The sequence below is a fragment of the Panulirus ornatus genome, chromosome 11 (genome assembly GCF_036320965.1).
Source record: "Panulirus ornatus isolate Po-2019 chromosome 11, ASM3632096v1, whole genome shotgun sequence".
In the NCBI taxonomy this organism is placed as follows: domain Eukaryota; kingdom Metazoa; phylum Arthropoda; class Malacostraca; order Decapoda; family Palinuridae; genus Panulirus; species Panulirus ornatus.
In genome coordinates, this window is record NC_092234.1 from 41,121,138 (window position 1) to 41,145,597 (window position 24,460).

Sequence of the window (24,460 nt, forward strand, 5' to 3'; positions counted from 1 at the left end):
TTACATATGTATACTTATGTATATCTCTCTTATCAAACCAGGTATTCCCAATCAGCAGTCCTTTTTCAGCACACAAATCTACAAGCTCTTCACCATTTCCATTTACAACACTGAACACCCCATGTATACCAATCATTCCCTCAACTGCCACATTACTCACTTTTGCATTCAAATCACCCATTACTATAACCTGGTCTTGTGCATCAAAACTACTAACACACTCACTCAGCTGCTCCCAAAACACTTGCCTCTCATGATTTTTATTCTCATGCCCAGGTGCATAGGCACCCAATAATCACCCATCTCTCTCCATCCACTTTCGGTTTTACCCATATCAATATAGAGTTTACTTTCTTACACTCTATCACATACTCCCACAACTCCTGTTTCAGGAGTAGTGATACTCCTTCCCTTGTTCTTGTCCTCTCACCAACCTCTGACTTTACTCCCAAAACCTTCCCAAACCACTCTTCCCCCTTTTACCTTGAGCTTCATTTCACTCAGAGTCAAAACATGCAGGTTCCTTTCCTCAAACATACTACCTATCTCCCCTTTTTTGTCATCTTGGTTACATCCACACACATTTAGACACCCCAATCTGTTTCCCCTTTTAGAAAGTGAGAATACAAGGAGGGTAGTGTTTCTAGCCCCCGTCTCCCATCCCCTTAGTCACCTTCTATGACACATGAAGAATGCTTGGTAAGTATTCTTTCTCCCCTATCCCCAGGGATATAATACATAATTCTTCAGTGTTACTTCTGAAAATTAGATTACTTGAAATCATCATATCAAACAGGTAAATTAACATCATTTTTGGATACTTGTTCACTGTTTCCCTTGTTTGTAAAATATTGCCAAGAACAGATAAAGAAAAGCATCATTCACTCACATCCATTCTCTAGATCTCATATGTCATGTAGTGAAACCACAGACCCCAATCCAAGACCAGGCCCAGCTGCTTAATATGCCCTTGTTCAGTCCACTGACAGCATGGTGCCTCCTGTACAAAATATCATTCCAATTCCCTCCATCCTGTGGACATCTTTCATCCCCTTCATGTTCAGGCCCCCATCACAGAAAATCTTGTTCACTCCATCCTCCCATCTCCAATTTGGTCTTCCCTTCTCCTTGTCCCCTACACTTCTGACACATATATCCTCCTTGTCAACCTTTCCTCAATCATTCTGTTATATGATCAAAACATTTCAGCACACCCTCTTCAGCCCTCTCAACCATAATCTTTGCAGAAAAACCTTGAAAGTGGCAGAGGGAACATGTGTGCCAATAAATATTAGATGGTCTATTTCTACAATAAAGCCAAGGTGGTGGAACAGTGAAATAGAAAGTGATTGCTGTCTAAGAAAGTAGCTCATATGAAACTCAGAGAATCCAATAACCAAATACAACAGAGTAAGTTATGTAAATTTGCGTAGAAAAAGTACAAGAGTAGAGTTATCCAGCAAAGTTAATGTCAATATGAAGTGTATACTGCAGAAAATAACAACAGACCCTGAGGAGTTTTACAGTTTTTTAGAAGCAAGGGAATCATTACCCTGTCAATAGGTCCATTAATCACAGAAAACAGTGATTTGGTGCAGGACAACAAAGTCATGGCAAAATATCAAACGACTGTTTTTGCATCTGTATTTACAATCACAGACACAATCCATGTCCTGAATCCAGTTCCACTGATAACAAAGAGGAACGTTTTTCAAAAAACTGACATAAAACTGATGACATACTTTTAGCAGCAATAGATTCTTCATCCTAACAAGGTAGAATCAGAACAAATGAACAATGGTCTCTTTGCACACAACTACTTTCTAGATGTAATATATAATGTACTGAAACCAACACCTACCACCCAGCATAACACTACATACTATTCTTTGATTTACTTCAACAGTTTCATATGCCCTGGTTCCTTACAAATGTCTCACCCTCCTGAATAATAAGGCCCCAAAACCATGGGCACCCACAAGAAGGGGCATGAGAGAACATTTGCTTCCGGTACATTTTCATAAACTGCACATGTGGTATATTCATGATCAAAATTACTTAAATATAACACATTTTGGGAGGCTGAAAAGGATATCCAAAAACTGATGACATAACTGCAACAAATATCTAATTTGATGTACTTTATGATAGCCTAAATCACAGAAATATCAATTTAGTTGTAGATTTCTCCTGGTGATAATTATAATTGTCATACATAAAACAAAGCAGAATGTCTGGAACATTATAATTTTTGATATATCTATTTGAAAAATGATGGGTAACTGATTTCTTTGCTGTCTGTAATTATGAACACATAATGCATATTCTTTTAGTCTGTTAATTTACCCTGTAAAAGCTGATCCCTACATTATACATATATATCTTGCCCCCTTAGAATATTTCAGTGGGTGCTCATGCCTGATACCCCTAAGCTTCCTTAGCTCCATTCCTCCATCTCCTACTAGGTCTCCTCCTACCCCTTCCTCCCTGCACATCTGAGAAGATCCTCTTAGTCACTCATTCTCTACTCATCTTCTCTATATGTCCAAACCATTGCAGTACACTCTGGTCAGCTATCTCAATCAGACTGAACTTTCTACCATTTTCTCTTGCACTAGAATTTCTCACATGGTTAACCCACCTCACACCACATACTACCCACTGGAGGTTCATTTCCACTATGTCCACAATGTCCTTTTGCATTCAAGGTCAAAAACTCACATACAGACAACACTGCTAGGAGTTCCATATTTCAAACCATTCTGGTCTTTGTCATAACAGACACTGACCTTTCCTTCTACTTGTTTCTTAATGCACCTAGGACCTTTACCCTTTTCTTCCATGCTATGATACATATGAACCCTCATGGTTCTAACAGCTGCCACTCTAAGCCATTGAACGAACTCCATTTCCCTCAGATTCTTCCTATTCAAACTTACACTCAAACCACCCCATCTAATCCCTCTTTTGCACCCCACTACCTTAAGTTTGCATTTACTCTCAACTTGTTCTTTTCACACACTCTACTCTCATCAGCTCTTGAAGTTTCTGTTTGGAGTCTGCCATCAGAGCTGTGTCATCTGCAGACAGCAAATGATTCATGTTCTACAATTCTCAGCCCAAGTATACCACAGAACCACCTATTACTCTAAGACCCTTGCATCTACTCCTTCATCGGTCAGTCCATAACAATAGACAACCAGAGTGACATCCCTAATCCCTGACGCAGGCCTACTTTCACTGACAGCCACTCATCCTCCTCCCTACCTACTCATCCACATGCCTTACCCTCCCCAAAAAAATTCCTCAATGCATTTGGTAACTTTCCATGTACCTCTATCATTCATAACACCTTTCACAAGGCCACTCTGTCAAGCCAATCATATGAAATCTCCACATCCATAAATACCATATGCCTTTAATTCTTTTTCTCCCGATATTTTTCATACAAAATTTTCATTGCAAACACCAAGATCAACACTGCTCCTATGCATGCTACCAACCTATCATCACTCACCTACATATCTTACCAGGTATAATAATCAAACTTATGCCTCTGTGATTCAAGAATTCACTTTTATAAACCTTACCTTCATTCTGGCAGTCCTCAGACATCTCTCCTTGGGCCATATGAATGTCAAATAGCCTGATTAACCAATCAACAATAATGCATCATTCCATTCACCAAGCATCTCTTACTGGACATGCCATCTCACCCTAAACACACTACATCCATCATCCTATCATCGAACACATTTAACAGTCCTTCAAAATATTCATTTCATCTCTTATGTGCCTGATAGTACATCCCCATCTGCTCTCCTCACTGTAACTCCCATTTGTTCTGTTCTCTTTTCACTATTCACCTCCTTCCATAACATTTTCTTATTCTCTTATCACCCTTAAATTTGCTCATTCAGAGGTGGATCAGGTATGTTCATACAGACTCTAACATCACTCTTAAACATCTATGACATAAGCCCAGGGTGTCCATATATTCTATCTGTAAGTACCCCATGACCAATTTCTATGAAAGATTCCTAGTTTTACTTAATCTAAGGCTGTTCTTCCAATAGCTGGGATATGTAAATTTCTCTGGAGTGAGAAATTTTTTGATGAGACTGTACTTCTCATGAAACAGCTTCACCAAACATCACTTTTCACTTGTGGTGTAACCTTCAGTAACACCTGCCCAATGTATCAAAATGATATGTGAACTAATAAATTCATTTAAGTGCTTCTTACTCATTCACTCTACATGCAGAGATGATGAGTCATGGGAGACCAGTGTGTGTATATATGCACCAACTCTGTACACAAAATGCTTCAAATGCACTCCATCCCAAATCAATCCTCTGGTATACTCATCAAAAACATATCATTCTAACTGACTTTCTAACAACATTTATCCATCTCTTCCATGGTATACCTCTCCTCAAAATACCTTTAACTGCACAACTATATAACTTATTGACCACCCCATCATTTGCCTTACATCCTACATGACTATATTACCCCATTACACATTCATCTATGGGCTCTTTTAAAGATTTCTTCTTATCAAATATCCTTCTTACATCTACCTTCTCCATCAGTCCTTCTGATTTCTATTGATTTCTTCTTACCAATCATCCTCCTTTATTTATCTTTCCAATTCCAGATACATAATGGAAGTCATCCAACCATATTGTATTTGTTTTTTTGCCAATTCTAACCTATATACACATAATTCTCACATCCATAAATCAGAGATGGGACAAGTAATCCCCAATACAAGTTTAAAATTTTTCCATTCACCATAGTTTTCAGTGCACCTTCTCCCAACTTCAGCTTTCCCACTACCATCCTTACAGAAACTAAACTCATTTAAAGCATCCAGTTTCATAACAGGCAAATTAATGTTATCCTCATATCCTATCTCTTTCATAAACTTAACCCTTTCGATGAGGTGCAACTGAGGTCAAATGAATTTCCAATAATACTAAACATGGTGTGTGATTTCTCTACTGTACTTTCAACATAGACCAGTAAGATTCTGAAATAAACACCAAACTGAATGTACTGCTATCTATAGTATGTGTGAAGGAGGAAACTTTCGAGAAAGACATTTTCATGCAATATGTTTTCTTTTTATGAAGCACAGTACAGTACTAGTACACTGATACCAGTACAGTACTAGTACACTAATACCAGTACAGTACTAGTACACTGATACCAGTACAGTACTAGTACACTGATACCAGTACAGTACTAGTACACTGATACCAGTACAGTACTAGTACACTGATACCAGTACAGTACTAGTACACTGATACCAGTACAGTACTAGTACACTGATACCAGTACAGTACTAGTACACTGATACCAGTACAGTACTAGTACACTGATACCAGTACAGTACTAGTACACTGATACCAGTACAGTACTAGTACACTGATACCAGTACAGTACTAGTACACTGATACCAGTACAGTACTAGTACACTGATACCAGTACAGTACTAGTACACTGATACCAGTACAGTACTAGTACACTGATACCAGTACAGTACTAGTACACTGATACCAGTACAGTACTAGTACACTGATACCAGTACAGTACTAGTACACTGATACCAGTACAGTACTAGTACACTGATACCAGTACAGTACTAGTACACTGATACCAGTACAGTACTAGTACACTGATACCAGTACAGTACTAGTACACTGATACCAGTACAGTACTAGTACACTGATACCAGTACAGTACTAGTACACTGATACCAGTACAGTACTAGTACACTGATACCAGTACAGTACTAGTACACTGATACCAGTACAGTACTAGTACACTGATACCAGTACAGTACTAGTACACTGATACCAGTACAGTACTAGTACACTGATACCAGTACAGTACTAGTACACTGATACCAGTACAGTACTAGTACACTGATACCAGTACAGTACTAGTACACTGATACCAGTACAGTACTAGTACACTGATACCAGTACAGTACTAGTACACTGATACCAGTACAGTACTAGTACACTGATACCAGTACAGTACTAGTACACTGATACCAGTACAGTACTAGTACACTGATACCAGTACAGTACTAGTACACTGATACCAGTACAGTACTAGTACACTGATACCAGTACAGTACTAGTACACTGATACCAGTACAGTACTAGTACACTGATACCAGTACAGTACTAGTACACTGATACCAGTACAGTACTAGTACACTGATACCAGTACAGTACTAGTACACTGATACCAGTACAGTACTAGTACACTGATACCAGTACAGTACTAGTACACTGATACCAGTACAGTACTAGTACACTGATACCAGTACAGTACTAGTACACTGATACCAGTACAGTACTAGTACACTGATACCAGTACAGTACTAGTACACTGATACCAGTACAGTACTAGTACACTGATACCAGTACAGTACTAGTACACTGATACCAGTACAGTACTAGTACACTGATACCAGTACAGTACTAGTACACTGATACCAGTACAGTACTAGTACACTGATACCAGTACAGTACTAGTACACTGATACCAGTACAGTACTAGTACACTGATACCAGTACAGTACTAGTACACTGATACCAGTACAGTACTAGTACACTGATACCAGTACAGTACTAGTACACTGATACCAGTACAGTACTAGTACACTGATACCAGTACAGTACTAGTACACTGATACCAGTACAGTACTAGTACACTGATACCAGTACAGTACTAGTACACTGATACCAGTACAGTACTAGTACACTGATACCAGTACAGTACTAGTACACTGATACCAGTACAGTACTAGTACACTGATACCAGTACAGTACTAGTACACTGATACCAGTACAGTACTAGTACACTGATACCAGTACAGTACTAGTACACTGATACCAGTACAGTACTAGTACACTGATACCAGTACAGTACTAGTACACTGATACCAGTACAGTACTAGTACACTGATACCAGTACAGTACTAGTACACTGATACCAGTACAGTACTAGTACACTGATACCAGTACAGTACTAGTACACTGATACCAGTACAGTACTAGTACACTGATACCAGTACAGTACTAGTACACTGATACCAGTACAGTACTAGTACACTGATACCAGTACAGTACTAGTACACTGATACCAGTACAGTACTAGTACACTGATACCAGTACAGTACTAGTACACTGATACCAGTACAGTACTAGTACACTGATACCAGTACAGTACTAGTACACTGATACCAGTACAGTACTAGTACACTGATACCAGTACAGTACTAGTACACTGATACCAGTACAGTACTAGTACACTGATACCAGTACAGTACTAGTACACTGATACCAGTACAGTACTAGTACACTGATACCAGTACAGTACTAGTACACTGATACCAGTACAGTACTAGTACACTGATACCAGTACAGTACTAGTACACTGATACCAGTACAGTACTAGTACACTGATACCAGTACAGTACTAGTACACTGATACCAGTACAGTACTAGTACACTGATACCAGTACAGTACTAGTACACTGATACCAGTACAGTACTAGTACACTGATACCAGTACAGTACTAGTACACTGATACCAGTACAGTACTAGTACACTGATACCAGTACAGTACTAGTACACTGATACCAGTACAGTACTAGTACACTGATACCAGTACAGTACTAGTACACTGATACCAGTACAGTACTAGTACACTGATACCAGTACAGTACTAGTACACTGATACCAGTACAGTACTAGTACACTGATACCAGTACAGTACTAGTACACTGATACCAGTACAGTACTAGTACACTGATACCAGTACAGTACTAGTACACTGATACCAGTACAGTACTAGTACACTGATACCAGTACAGTACTAGTACACTGATACCAGTACAGTACTAGTACACTGATACCAGTACAGTACTAGTACACTGATACCAGTACAGTACTAGTACACTGATACCAGTACAGTACTAGTACACTGATACCAGTACAGTACTAGTACACTGATACCAGTACAGTACTAGTACACTGATACCAGTACAGTACTAGTACACTGATACCAGTACAGTACTAGTACACTGATACCAGTACAGTACTAGTACACTGATACCAGTACAGTACTAGTACACTGATACCAGTACAGTACTAGTACACTGATACCAGTACAGTACTAGTACACTGATACCAGTACAGTACTAGTACACTGATACCAGTACAGTACTAGTACACTGATACCAGTACAGTACTAGTACACTGATACCAGTACAGTACTAGTACACTGATACCAGTACAGTACTAGTACACTGATACCAGTACAGTACTAGTACACTGATACCAGTACAGTACTAGTACACTGATACCAGTACAGTACTAGTACACTGATACCAGTACAGTACTAGTACACTGATACCAGTACAGTACTAGTACACTGATACCAGTACAGTACTAGTACACTGATACCAGTACAGTACTAGTACACTGATACCAGTACAGTACTAGTACACTGATACCAGTACAGTACTAGTACACTGATACCAGTACAGTACTAGTACACTGATACCAGTACAGTACTAGTACACTGATACCAGTACAGTACTAGTACACTGATACCAGTACAGTACTAGTACACTGATACCAGTACAGTACTAGTACACTGATACCAGTACAGTACTAGTACACTGATACCAGTACAGTACTAGTACACTGATACCAGTACAGTACTAGTACACTGATACCAGTACAGTACTAGTACACTGATACCAGTACAGTACTAGTACACTGATACCAGTACAGTACTAGTACACTGATACCAGTACAGTACTAGTACACTGATACCAGTACAGTACTAGTACACTGATACCAGTACAGTACTAGTACACTGATACCAGTACAGTACTAGTACACTGATACCAGTACAGTACTAGTACACTGATACCAGTACAGTACTAGTACACTGATACCAGTACAGTACTAGTACACTGATACCAGTACAGTACTAGTACACTGATACCAGTACAGTACTAGTACACTGATACCAGTACAGTACTAGTACACTGATACCAGTACAGTACTAGTACACTGATACCAGTACAGTACTAGTACACTGATACCAGTACAGTACTAGTACACTGATACCAGTACAGTACTAGTACACTGATACCAGTACAGTACTAGTACACTGATACCAGTACAGTACTAGTACACTGATACCAGTACAGTACTAGTACACTGATACCAGTACAGTACTAGTACACTGATACCAGTACAGTACTAGTACACTGATACCAGTACAGTACTAGTACACTGATACCAGTACAGTACTAGTACACTGATACCAGTACAGTACTAGTACACTGATACCAGTACAGTACTAGTACACTGATACCAGTACAGTACTAGTACACTGATACCAGTACAGTACTAGTACACTGATACCAGTACAGTACTAGTACACTGATACCAGTACAGTACTAGTACACTGATACCAGTACAGTACTAGTACACTGATACCAGTACAGTACTAGTACACTGATACCAGTACAGTACTAGTACACTGATACCAGTACAGTACTAGTACACTGATACCAGTACAGTACTAGTACACTGATACCAGTACAGTACTAGTACACTGATACCAGTACAGTACTAGTACACTGATACCAGTACAGTACTAGTACACTGATACCAGTACAGTACTAGTACACTGATACCAGTACAGTACTAGTACACTGATACCAGTACAGTACTAGTACACTGATACCAGTACAGTACTAGTACACTGATACCAGTACAGTACTAGTACACTGATACCAGTACAGTACTAGTACACTGATACCAGTACAGTACTAGTACACTGATACCAGTACAGTACTAGTACACTGATACCAGTACAGTACTAGTACACTGATACCAGTACAGTACTAGTACACTGATACCAGTACAGTACTAGTACACTGATACCAGTACAGTACTAGTACACTGATACCAGTACAGTACTAGTACACTGATACCAGTACAGTACTAGTACACTGATACCAGTACAGTACTAGTACACTGATACCAGTACAGTACTAGTACACTGATACCAGTACAGTACTAGTACACTGATACCAGTACAGTACTAGTACACTGATACCAGTACAGTACTAGTACACTGATACCAGTACAGTACTAGTACACTGATACCAGTACAGTACTAGTACACTGATACCAGTACAGTACTAGTACACTGATACCAGTACAGTACTAGTACACTGATACCAGTACAGTACTAGTACACTGATACCAGTACAGTACTAGTACACTGATACCAGTACAGTACTAGTACACTGATACCAGTACAGTACTAGTACACTGATACCAGTACAGTACTAGTACACTGATACCAGTACAGTACTAGTACACTGATACCAGTACAGTACTAGTACACTGATACCAGTACAGTACTAGTACACTGATACCAGTACAGTACTAGTACACTGATACCAGTACAGTACTAGTACACTGATACCAGTACAGTACTAGTACACTGATACCAGTACAGTACTAGTACACTGATACCAGTACAGTACTAGTACACTGATACCAGTACAGTACTAGTACACTGATACCAGTACAGTACTAGTACACTGATACCAGTACAGTACTAGTACACTGATACCAGTACAGTACTAGTACACTGATACCAGTACAGTACTAGTACACTGATACCAGTACAGTACTAGTACACTGATACCAGTACAGTACTAGTACACTGATACCAGTACAGTACTAGTACACTGATACCAGTACAGTACTAGTACACTGATACCAGTACAGTACTAGTACACTGATACCAGTACAGTACTAGTACACTGATACCAGTACAGTACTAGTACACTGATACCAGTACAGTACTAGTACACTGATACCAGTACAGTACTAGTACACTGATACCAGTACAGTACTAGTACACTGATACCAGTACAGTACTAGTACACTGATACCAGTACAGTACTAGTACACTGATACCAGTACAGTACTAGTACACTGATACCAGTACAGTACTAGTACACTGATACCAGTACAGTACTAGTACACTGATACCAGTACAGTACTAGTACACTGATACCAGTACAGTACTAGTACACTGATACCAGTACAGTACTAGTACACTGATACCAGTACAGTACTAGTACACTGATACCAGTACAGTACTAGTACACTGATACCAGTACAGTACTAGTACACTGATACCAGTACAGTACTAGTACACTGATACCAGTACAGTACTAGTACACTGATACCAGTACAGTACTAGTACACTGATACCAGTACAGTACTAGTACACTGATACCAGTACAGTACTAGTACACTGATACCAGTACAGTACTAGTACACTGATACCAGTACAGTACTAGTACACTGATACCAGTACAGTACTAGTACACTGATACCAGTACAGTACTAGTACACTGATACCAGTACAGTACTAGTACACTGATACCAGTACAGTACTAGTACACTGATACCAGTACAGTACTAGTACACTGATACCAGTACAGTACTAGTACACTGATACCAGTACAGTACTAGTACACTGATACCAGTACAGTACTAGTACACTGATACCAGTACAGTACTAGTACACTGATACCAGTACAGTACTAGTACACTGATACCAGTACAGTACTAGTACACTGATACCAGTACAGTACTAGTACACTGATACCAGTACAGTACTAGTACACTGATACCAGTACAGTACTAGTACACTGATACCAGTACAGTACTAGTACACTGATACCAGTACAGTACTAGTACACTGATACCAGTACAGTACTAGTACACTGATACCAGTACAGTACTAGTACACTGATACCAGTACAGTACTAGTACACTGATACCAGTACAGTACTAGTACACTGATACCAGTACAGTACTAGTACACTGATACCAGTACAGTACTAGTACACTGATACCAGTACAGTACTAGTACACTGATACCAGTACAGTACTAGTACACTGATACCAGTACAGTACTAGTACACTGATACCAGTACAGTACTAGTACACTGATACCAGTACAGTACTAGTACACTGATACCAGTACAGTACTAGTACACTGATACCAGTACAGTACTAGTACACTGATACCAGTACAGTACTAGTACACTGATACCAGTACAGTACTAGTACACTGATACCAGTACAGTACTAGTACACTGATACCAGTACAGTACTAGTACACTGATACCAGTACAGTACTAGTACACTGATACCAGTACAGTACTAGTACACTGATACCAGTACAGTACTAGTACACTGATACCAGTACAGTACTAGTACACTGATACCAGTACAGTACTAGTACACTGATACCAGTACAGTACTAGTACACTGATACCAGTACAGTACTAGTACACTGATACCAGTACAGTACTAGTACACTGATACCAGTACAGTACTAGTACACTGATACCAGTACAGTACTAGTACACTGATACCAGTACAGTACTAGTACACTGATACCAGTACAGTACTAGTACACTGATACCAGTACAGTACTAGTACACTGATACCAGTACAGTACTAGTACACTGATACCAGTACAGTACTAGTACACTGATACCAGTACAGTACTAGTACACTGATACCAGTACAGTACTAGTACACTGATACCAGTACAGTACTAGTACACTGATACCAGTACAGTACTAGTACACTGATACCAGTACAGTACTAGTACACTGATACCAGTACAGTACTAGTACACTGATACCAGTACAGTACTAGTACACTGATACCAGTACAGTACTAGTACACTGATACCAGTACAGTACTAGTACACTGATACCAGTACAGTACTAGTACACTGATACCAGTACAGTACTAGTACACTGATACCAGTACAGTACTAGTACACTGATACCAGTACAGTACTAGTACACTGATACCAGTACAGTACTAGTACACTGATACCAGTACAGTACTAGTACACTGATACCAGTACAGTACTAGTACACTGATACCAGTACAGTACTAGTACACTGATACCAGTACAGTACTAGTACACTGATACCAGTACAGTACTAGTACACTGATACCAGTACAGTACTAGTACACTGATACCAGTACAGTACTAGTACACTGATACCAGTACAGTACTAGTACACTGATACCAGTACAGTACTAGTACACTGATACCAGTACAGTACTAGTACACTGATACCAGTACAGTACTAGTACACTGATACCAGTACAGTACTAGTACACTGATACCAGTACAGTACTAGTACACTGATACCAGTACAGTACTAGTACACTGATACCAGTACAGTACTAGTACACTGATACCAGTACAGTACTAGTACACTGATACCAGTACAGTACTAGTACACTGATACCAGTACAGTACTAGTACACTGATACCAGTACAGTACTAGTACACTGATACCAGTACAGTACTAGTACACTGATACCAGTACAGTACTAGTACACTGATACCAGTACAGTACTAGTACACTGATACCAGTACAGTACTAGTACACTGATACCAGTACAGTACTAGTACACTGATACCAGTACAGTACTAGTACACTGATACCAGTACAGTACTAGTACACTGATACCAGTACAGTACTAGTACACTGATACCAGTACAGTACTAGTACACTGATACCAGTACAGTACTAGTACACTGATACCAGTACAGTACTAGTACACTGATACCAGTACAGTACTAGTACACTGATACCAGTACAGTACTAGTACACTGATACCAGTACAGTACTAGTACACTGATACCAGTACAGTACTAGTACACTGATACCAGTACAGTACTAGTACACTGATACCAGTACAGTACTAGTACACTGATACCAGTACAGTACTAGTACACTGATACCAGTACAGTACTAGTACACTGATACCAGTACAGTACTAGTACACTGATACCAGTACAGTACTAGTACACTGATACCAGTACAGTACTAGTACACTGATACCAGTACAGTACTAGTACACTGATACCAGTACAGTACTAGTACACTGATACCAGTACAGTACTAGTACACTGATACCAGTACAGTACTAGTACACTGATACCAGTACAGTACTAGTACACTGATACCAGTACAGTACTAGTACACTGATACCAGTACAGTACTAGTACACTGATACCAGTACAGTACTAGTACACTGATACCAGTACAGTACTAGTACACTGATACCAGTACAGTACTAGTACACTGATACCAGTACAGTACTAGTACACTGATACCAGTACAGTACTAGTACACTGATACCAGTACAGTACTAGTACACTGATACCAGTACAGTACTAGTACACTGATACCAGTACAGTACTAGTACACTGATACCAGTACAGTACTAGTACACTGATACCAGTACAGTACTAGTACACTGATACCAGTACAGTACTAGTACACTGATACCAGTACAGTACTAGTACACTGATACCAGTACAGTACTAGTACACTGATACCAGTACAGTACTAGTACACTGATACCAGTACAGTACTAGTACACTGATACCAGTACAGTACTAGTACACTGATACCAGTACAGTACTAGTACACTGATACCAGTACAGTACTAGTACACTGATACCAGTACAGTACTAGTACACTGATACCAGTACAGTACTAGTACACTGATACCAGTACAGTACTAGTACACTGATACCAGTACAGTACTAGTACACTGATACCAGTACAGTACTAGTACACTGATACCAGTACAGTACTAGTACACTGATACCAGTACAGTACTAGTACACTGATACCAGTACAGTACTAGTACACTGATACCAGTACAGTACTAGTACACTGATACCAGTACAGTACTAGTACACTGATACCAGTACAGTACTAGTACACTGATACCAGTACAGTACTAGTACACTGATACCAGTACAGTACTAGTACACTGATACCAGTACAGTACTAGTACACTGATACCAGTACAGTACTAGTACACTGATACCAGTACAGTACTAGTACACTGATACCAGTACAGTACTAGTACACTGATACCAGTACAGTACTAGTACACTGATACCAGTACAGTACTAGTACACTGATACCAGTACAGTACTAGTACACTGATACCAGTACAGTACTAGTACACTGATACCAGTACAGTACTAGTACACTGATACCAGTACAGTACTAGTACACTGATACCAGTACAGTACTAGTACACTGATACCAGTACAGTACTAGTACACTGATACCAGTACAGTACTAGTACACTGATACCAGTACAGTACTAGTACACTGATACCAGTACAGTACTAGTACACTGATACCAGTACAGTACTAGTACACTGATACCAGTACAGTACTAGTACACTGATACCAGTACAGTACTAGTACACTGATACCAGTACAGTACTAGTACACTGATACCAGTACAGTACTAGTACACTGATACCAGTACAGTACTAGTACACTGATACCAGTACAGTACTAGTACACTGATACCAGTACAGTACTAGTACACTGATACCAGTACAGTACTAGTACACTGATACCAGTACAGTACTAGTACACTGATACCAGTACAGTACTAGTACACTGATACCAGTACAGTACTAGTACACTGATACCAGTACAGTACTAGTACACTGATACCAGTACAGTACTAGTACACTGATACCAGTACAGTACTAGTACACTGATACCAGTACAGTACTAGTACACTGATACCAGTACAGTACTAGTACACTGATACCAGTACAGTACTAGTACACTGATACCAGTACAGTACTAGTACACTGATACCAGTACAGTACTAGTACACTGATACCAGTACAGTACTAGTACACTGATACCAGTACAGTACTAGTACACTGATACCAGTACAGTACTAGTACACTGATACCAGTACAGTACTAGTACACTGATACCAGTACAGTACTAGTACACTGATACCAGTACAGTACTAGTACACTGATACCAGTACAGTACTAGTACACTGATACCAGTACAGTACTAGTACACTGATACCAGTACAGTACTAGTACACTGATACCAGTACAGTACTAGTACACTGATACCAGTACAGTACTAGTACACTGATACCAGTACAGTACTAGTACACTGATACCAGTACAGTACTAGTACACTGATACCAGTACAGTACTAGTACACTGATACCAGTACAGTACTAGTACACTGATACCAGTACAGTACTAGTACACTGATACCAGTACAGTACTAGTACACTGATACCAGTACAGTACTAGTACACTGATACCAGTACAGTACTAGTACACTGATACCAGTACAGTACTAGTACACTGATACCAGTACAGTACTAGTACACTGATACCAGTACAGTACTAGTACACTGATACCAGTACAGTACTAGTACACTGATACCAGTACAGTACTAGTACACTGATACCAGTACAGTACTAGTACACTGATACCAGTACAGTACTAGTACACTGATACCAGTACAGTACTAGTACACTGATACCAGTACAGTACTAGTACACTGATACCAGTACAGTACTAGTACACTGATACCAGTACAGTACTAGTACACTGATACCAGTACAGTACTAGTACACTGATACCAGTACAGTACTAGTACACTGATACCAGTACAGTACTAGTACACTGATACCAGTACAGTACTAGTACACTGATACCAGTACAGTACTAGTACACTGATACCAGTACAGTACTAGTACACTGATACCAGTACAGTACTAGTACACTGATACCAGTACAGTACTAGTACACTGATACCAGTACAGTACTAGTACACTGATACCAGTACAGTACTAGTACACTGATACCAGTACAGTACTAGTACACTGATACCAGTACAGTACTAGTACACTGATACCAGTACAGTACTAGTACACTGATACCAGTACAGTACTAGTACACTGATACCAGTACAGTACTAGTACACTGATACCAGTACAGTACTAGTACACTGATACCAGTACAGTACTAGTACACTGATACCAGTACAGTACTAGTACACTGATACCAGTACAGTACTAGTACACTGATACCAGTACAGTACTAGTACACTGATACCAGTACAGTACTAGTACACTGATACCAGTACAGTACTAGTACACTGATACCAGTACAGTACTAGTACACTGATACCAGTACAGTACTAGTACACTGATACCAGTACAGTACTAGTACACTGATACCAGTACAGTACTAGTACACTGATACCAGTACAGTACTAGTACACTGATACCAGTACAGTACTAGTACACTGATACCAGTACAGTACTAGTACACTGATACCAGTACAGTACTAGTACACTGATACCAGTACAGTACTAGTACACTGATACCAGTACAGTACTAGTACACTGATACCAGTACAGTACTAGTACACTGATACCAGTACAGTACTAGTACACTGATACCAGTACAGTACTAGTACACTGATACCAGTACAGTACTAGTACACTGATACCAGTACAGTACTAGTACACTGATACCAGTACAGTACTAGTACACTGATACCAGTACAGTACTAGTACACTGATACCAGTATACCACATCATTCCAATTCACCCCATCCCATGCATGCTTTTCACCCACTGCATGTTAAGACTCATATCAGTCAAAATCTTTTTCACTCCATCCTCCCAATTTGGTCACTTTGTTCTTTTTGTACCCTCCACTTTAATACATATATCATCTCTGTCAACCTTTCCTCATTCATTCTCTCTATATTTCTAAACCATTTCAGCACACCCTCTTATGCCTTCTCAATCACAGTCTTTTTATTACCACATATCTCTCTTACCATTTCATTACTTACTCGATCACATCATCTCACACTACATACTGTCCTTAAACATTTCATTTCCAACACATCCACCGAATCTTGTGAACATTTTCTATAAAGCAACATATATTACTGTATGTTGTCTGTATTAAGAATACCTTCAGTAATTTTATTCCATTCATCCAAAACTCTTGTACACATCCTTTTAAAGAAGTTTCTTCATTAATTTCAAGTCAAGTTTTGGATTTGTTCTATCCCAATGCTTTTCAAAGAACTGCTCACTGTACTGCTTTTAACAACTTAAAGGTCATGATCATGTCTGCTCTTACTCTTTCTTCCAAAGTGGAAAAATTTAGAAACTCTGTCCTTCCCTTTTACTCAGCTCTCTTTATTCTTGTACCCTCTTTGCTGCTCTCCTTTGGATCTTTCCTATCAGTTCTTTGTGCTTATTTAGCTGCAGGGACTAAAGCACATTCTTGTTTTAACCTTGCACAGGATGTGAATAGCTTGCTGAATATTTCCTTATCTATGAACTTGAATGCTAATCCACTATTAGTTAGCAGACAGTTAGTCTCCTTGACTATTCTTCAAAAGTAGGACTCTACTGACAGATGCGAGTGTGTATAATTACTTATTTGTACTGTAGTGGGAGGGAGTTTTACAATTGTGAGCCCTTTCTCTTGAACATTCTCCGCTATCATAGAACTTGTTTAATCTAAGTGTGCCATCTGTATTAATCATGTCCTCAATGTGAGTGTAGTTACCTATTTGTATTTACCTATCTGTACTGTAATGGGAGGAAATTTTGTAATTGTAGGGCCCTATCTTTTGGACATTCTACCATCATACAGCTTCTTATATTTATGTATGCTTTGTCATCTTATTCCATCCATCCACTGCTCTCATACTGTACAAGTACTTCTTTACATCCTTCTGAACAAGTCACTTGTTTAATTTCATGTCAAGTCCTCTAGTTGCTCTATCCCTAATCTCTCAAAGAACTGTTCACTAAATCTATCGTCAATCTGTTTCAAAACTTTAAAGGTTGTGATCAGGTTACCCTACACTGTTCTCCTCTCCAAGGTGGGCAAATTCAAAGCCTCTAGCCTTCACCTGTAACTCAGCTCTATTGATTCTGGTATCATATTTGTTGCCCTCCTTTGGACTTTCTCTATTAGGTTTTGGTGCATCTTTAGGTGCAGTGACCAAAACTGAGTAACATATTCTAGTTTTAACCTTATGTAGGTTATGAACTGCTTACTAAATATTTTCTTATCGATATACTTGAAAGCTATTCCAAAATTTGTCAGCAAACAGTTTGTCTTCTTAATCATTCTCCTAATATGGGGCTATGGCGACAGGTTAAAGACACTATCCACATGTAGGTTAGGCAGAAAGAAAAAACAATTACCTGGGTCAGAGACATGCATCTTGACAACTATTGAAGTGCTGGCTCACTTCAGAGATGTCACCAACCATTAAGATACCCAGACGGGTGGTACATCATCATGGTTAGTGGCTGCCTACCAACTACTACCTGCCCTATAATTGTTCCTTAATTGTATATTTGCTCTGGATCACTATATTCTTTGGTGGATTTTATAACACCTATGAAGGTCACCAGTGAGTTCTTTTGATACTTGAAAAAAAAAATGAAAGATTGATAAAAAAAAGTTTCCCTCTAGGTCAAGGTTATTGGTCAGCTAGCATTAACTTACTTTTAACAAGATGAGTCTAATATTGACTTCAATACTCACTAATACATATCTTATTCTTTATGAATATACATATCATAATATCTGCACTAAATGATCAACAAACCAAAAGACAAAGATTGCAGGTTTAATGTTAGCAAAAACCAACCAGCATGAAAATTATCATAAGTATGAGAATTATATCACAAAAATTAGTAGTAAGACCACTGTAAGAATATCAATATTCAAATGAATAATTAGCTTACTTATGGAGAAAGCAAACTTAAATAAAATATAAACAACCTGAAGGCAGTGACAGTGGCACAATTTCATATAAAGGAAGATGAGGTGTGGGATCAGCAAGTGACAAAAGCATTGTTTTAAGCAAACTTTATTTCATAACTATCAAGGGCATATTAGAGATATGTTTTTACAAGTATTTAAAGTGACTGTGGTATCATTAGCCTCCCCTGCCAATTATATTAGATAGCTTTATTAGAACTACATAATGGAAAAGAGGGGAACGGTCAGCTAAAAAAAGTGAATAACCTTACCTTCTTCAGCAGTAATGATTGTAACAGTGTCAGATGGGTCAGAGTCACCAATTTCATTCCTAGCAACAATACGAAGGTGGTATGTTGTTGCTGGACGTAGATCCAACACAGCAGCCATATTCTGGTCACCTGGTACCATCATTCGTTCACCATCAGTGTCCCAGTTTCCTAATGGGTAAAAAGAGAAGAAAAAAGAGACGAGTGTGTTGTAAAATATTGTTCATTAAAAAATAAGGGGATTTTTCAAACATACAACTCATCAAATTGTGTCTCCCAAGAGCATCAGCACTTTATAGGAAATATATCACTTTTCTGTGTTGGATCAAATTCATAGTTTAACACATAAAGTACAAAGTTACCATATTTGTAATTCAATATCAAGCTGTCTGTTACTTACGACGGCTAAGCTTATATTCCACAATGTAACGAGTGATTGGAGAGTTTCCATCATAAGGGGGTGTCCAAGATAGTTCCACTGAGCGACCACTCTTATCCAAAACTTTCAGGCTACTGGGTTGTTCTGGATGTTCTGTAGATTGCAATTTTTAAGTCATTCATCTTGTGACAACTGTTCCAAATATGAAGTAATGGTACAGCATTTTTCAGGTCATCAAACTTAACAGTCTAAAGTATATGCTGTAAAAGAATCTTGTACAGTTTATCCCTATTAACCTGGGTTCTTCATGGAAAGAAGACCCAACCAACCTATTCAAAAGAGCTATTTGTTTATGTAGTGTTGCTGATAGTCTAATCATGTATCAAAATTCCAGTGTTATATAAAAATTTTATTACTCAAAGTGACACATCAATCAATGCCAGAGAACAAATAGGTTCATAATAATATGCTGAGAATGATTACTTCCACTGAAAATAAGAATGTGAAATGTTTAGGCAAGGTCGAATGGTCATTTGAAATAAAAATTAGTATACCATGGCGAAGCATTACTATCATTACTATTACCATTACTAAACTTGCTTGCTGTTTCCCATGTTAGCAAGATAGTTCAAGGAAACAAAGAAGAAACCATTCACTTACATATACAAATATACACATATTTATATTTCTTTTTTTATTTATTAAACACACACTCGTACACTGCCAAACACATAATAAGTTGTTTCACGAGGGCCAGAAAAACATTTCACGCAACAAAAATCACATTAATTAACTTCCTTTTTGTACGCTACTTGTGAGTTTCGCGCCCTTCCCCCTCAGGTCTGTCCCGATGGCCTGTCTCCCCACCGTCAGGGTAGGTTGGACGGAGTGCCCACCGCCGGAGTCTGGTAAGGGCGATAGCGTCGGGTAGCGACGAACAATGGCCTCATTTGGACACATCCACGTTCTAGCTGCCATGTGTAATGTACTGAAACTAGGGGCCTGCTTTCTTTGGCCGTTCCCTGTAGATTGTTCCATAAATCAGTCCACTGATAGCACGTCTCCCCCCACATACCACATCGATCCGGTTTATTCCACCCAGCGCACACCTCTCAACTCAACATTACAGACCTCTGGCTCACACTGATCCAACTGGTGGAGGTGATGTGAGGACAGCTTGCAAGAAATGTGGATATCCTGGTCACCTTACATATCAGTGTAGAAATTTTGTTAAGATAAGAGAAGATTCATCGCCAGGTGGTAGAGTGACCTGCAGTGTATCGAGACAGACTTCCCAGAACATTTTTAAAGGGAAAGTAAATGTTTATAGTTGTGTTACTGGAGTGATAGTTTCATACATGGTGCTCTGACAAGAAAATAGTGAAATTGGAAAAGAATGTAGCTTAGACATTGAAGCTTATTCTTTCATTGAAATGTGAACTAAGGGAGCATTTTTTTCAAAGTGATAGAGATAGAAAGCAAAAAGGTGTTTTTCATGAATGTACTGGAAAAGTTGAGATCTAGATAAACTTTTGGTCTGTCAAGGCTTTATTATGGCGGATGACCAACTACCTACCCTCATGTATCCAAGATATGGCTGTACTTTGTGTAATGAAGACAATTGAGAAACATCATAAGCCAATATTCCAGTTTCATGATAAGAGAAGTGGTCCAGGCAGTATGATACAGTGGTTAAATTGATGAAAACTACTATTGACGTTTGTGTAAATAAATTATACATTTCCCTTTTCCACAGCCAGAGGTTGAACCATAATGTGACATTCATTTCTTTTTTTTTTAAATTTCATTTCAAGATAGAAGTTTCAGTTTTCTAAATTACTTCTTACATTTTTCATATGTATATATATATATATATATATATATATATATATATATATATATATTTTTTTTTTTTTTTTTTTTTTTTTTTTTATACTTTGTCGCTGTCTCCCGCGTTTGCGAGGTAGCGCAAGGAAACAGACGAAAGAAATGGCCCAACCCCCCCCATACACATGTACATACACACGTCCACACACGCAAATATACATACCTACACAGCCTTCCATGGTTTACCCCAGACGCTTCACATGCCTTGATTCAATCCACTGACAGCACGTCAACCCCTGTATACCACATCGCTCCAGAGGTTGAACCATTATGTGACGTTCATTTTTTCATTCATTTCAAGCTAAAAGTTTGTTTTCTAAATTGTTTCTTACATTTTTCATATGTATATATATGTATGTGTGTGTGTGTGTGTACGTGTGTGTGTATGTGTGTGTGTGTGTGTGTGTGTGTTTATATATGTATATTGTCCCTGGGGATAGGGGTGAAAGAATACTTCCCACGTATTCCTCGCGTGTCGTAGATATATATATATATATATATATATATATATATATATATATATATATATATATGTGTGTATATGTGTGTATGTGTGTGTGTATGTATAAATATATATATATATATATATATATATATATATATATATATACATTTATTATTTTTATTATACTTTGTCGCTGTCTCTCGCGTTTGCGAGGTAGCGCAAGGAAACAGACGAAAGAAATGGCCCAACCCCCCCCCATACACATGTATATACATACGTCCACACACGCAAATATACATACCTACACAGCTTTCCATGGTTTACCCCAGACGCTTCACATGCCTTGATTCAATCCACTGACAGCACGTCAACCCCGGTATACCACATCAATCCAATTCACTCTATTCTTTGCCCTCCTTTCACCCTCCTGCATGTTCAGGCCCCGATCACACAAAATCTTTTTCACTCCATCTTTCCACCTCCAATTTGGTCTCCCTCTTCTCCTCGTTCGCTCCACCTCCGACACATATATCCTCTTGGTCAATCTTTCCTCACTCATTCTCTTCATGTGACCAAACCATTTCAAAACACCCTCTTCTGCTCTCTCAACCATGCTCTTTTTATTTCCACACATCTCTCTTACCCTTACGTTACTTACTCGATCAAACCACCTCACACCACACATTGTCCTCAAACATCTCATTTCCAGCACATCCATCCTCCTGCGCACAACTCTATCCATAGTCCACGCCTCGCAACCATACAACATTGTTGGAACCACTATTCCTTCAAACATACCCATTTTTGCTTTCCGAGATAATGTTCTCGACTTCCACACATTCTTCAAGGCTCCCAGAATTTTCGCCCCCTCCCCCACCCTATGATCGACTTCCGCTTCCATGGTTCCATCCGCTGCCAGATCCACTCCCAGATATCTAAAACACTTCACTTCCTCCAGTTTTTCTCCATTCAAACTTACCTCCCAATTGAATTGACCCTCAACCCTACTGTACCTAATAACCTTGCTCTTATTCACATTTACTCTTAACTTTCTTCTTTCACACACTTTACCAAACTCAGTCACCAGCTTCTGCAGTTTCTCACATGAATCAGCCACTAGTACTGTATCATCAGCGAACAAACCTGACTCACTTCCCAAGCTCTCTCATCCCCAACAGACTTCATACTTGCCCCTCTTTCCAAAACTCTTACATTCACCTCCCTAACAACCCTACCATAAACAAATTAAACAACCATGGAGACATCACACACCCCTGCCGCAAACCTACATTCACTGAGAACCAATCACTTTCCTCTCTTCCTACACGTACACATGCCTTACATCCTCGATAAAAACTTTTCACTGCTTCTAACAACTTGCCTCCCACACCATATATTCTTAATACCTTCCACAGAGCATCTCTATCAACTCTATCATATGCCTTCTCCAGATCCATAAATGCTACATACAAATCCATTTGCTTTTCTAAGTATTTCTCACATGCATTCTTCAAAGCAAACACATGATCCACACATCCTCTACCACTTCTGAAACCACACTGCTCTTCCCCAATCTGATGCTCTGTACATGCCTTCACCCTCTCAATCAATACCCTCTCATATAATTTACCAGGAATACTCAACAAACTTATACCTCTGTAATTTGAGCACTCACTCTTATCCCCTTTGCCTTTGT

The 24,460-nt window shown here is 39.0% G+C and overlaps 1 protein-coding gene across 1 annotated transcript in view; it reads right to left on the reverse strand.

Moving 5' to 3' along the window:
- Dscam1 (Down syndrome cell adhesion molecule 1) overlaps nucleotides 1–24,460 on the reverse strand; it is a 1,447,516-nt gene that overhangs the window by 555,467 nt on the left and 867,589 nt on the right. The window contains exons 20-21 of the mRNA XM_071666240.1: nucleotides 20,454–20,585; nucleotides 20,035–20,224 (exon numbers count right to left, since the gene is read on the reverse strand). Of these exons, the coding sequence (XP_071522341.1) occupies nucleotides 20,035–20,224; nucleotides 20,454–20,585 (322 nt within the window). The remainder of the gene's footprint in view (nucleotides 1–20,034; nucleotides 20,225–20,453; nucleotides 20,586–24,460) is intronic.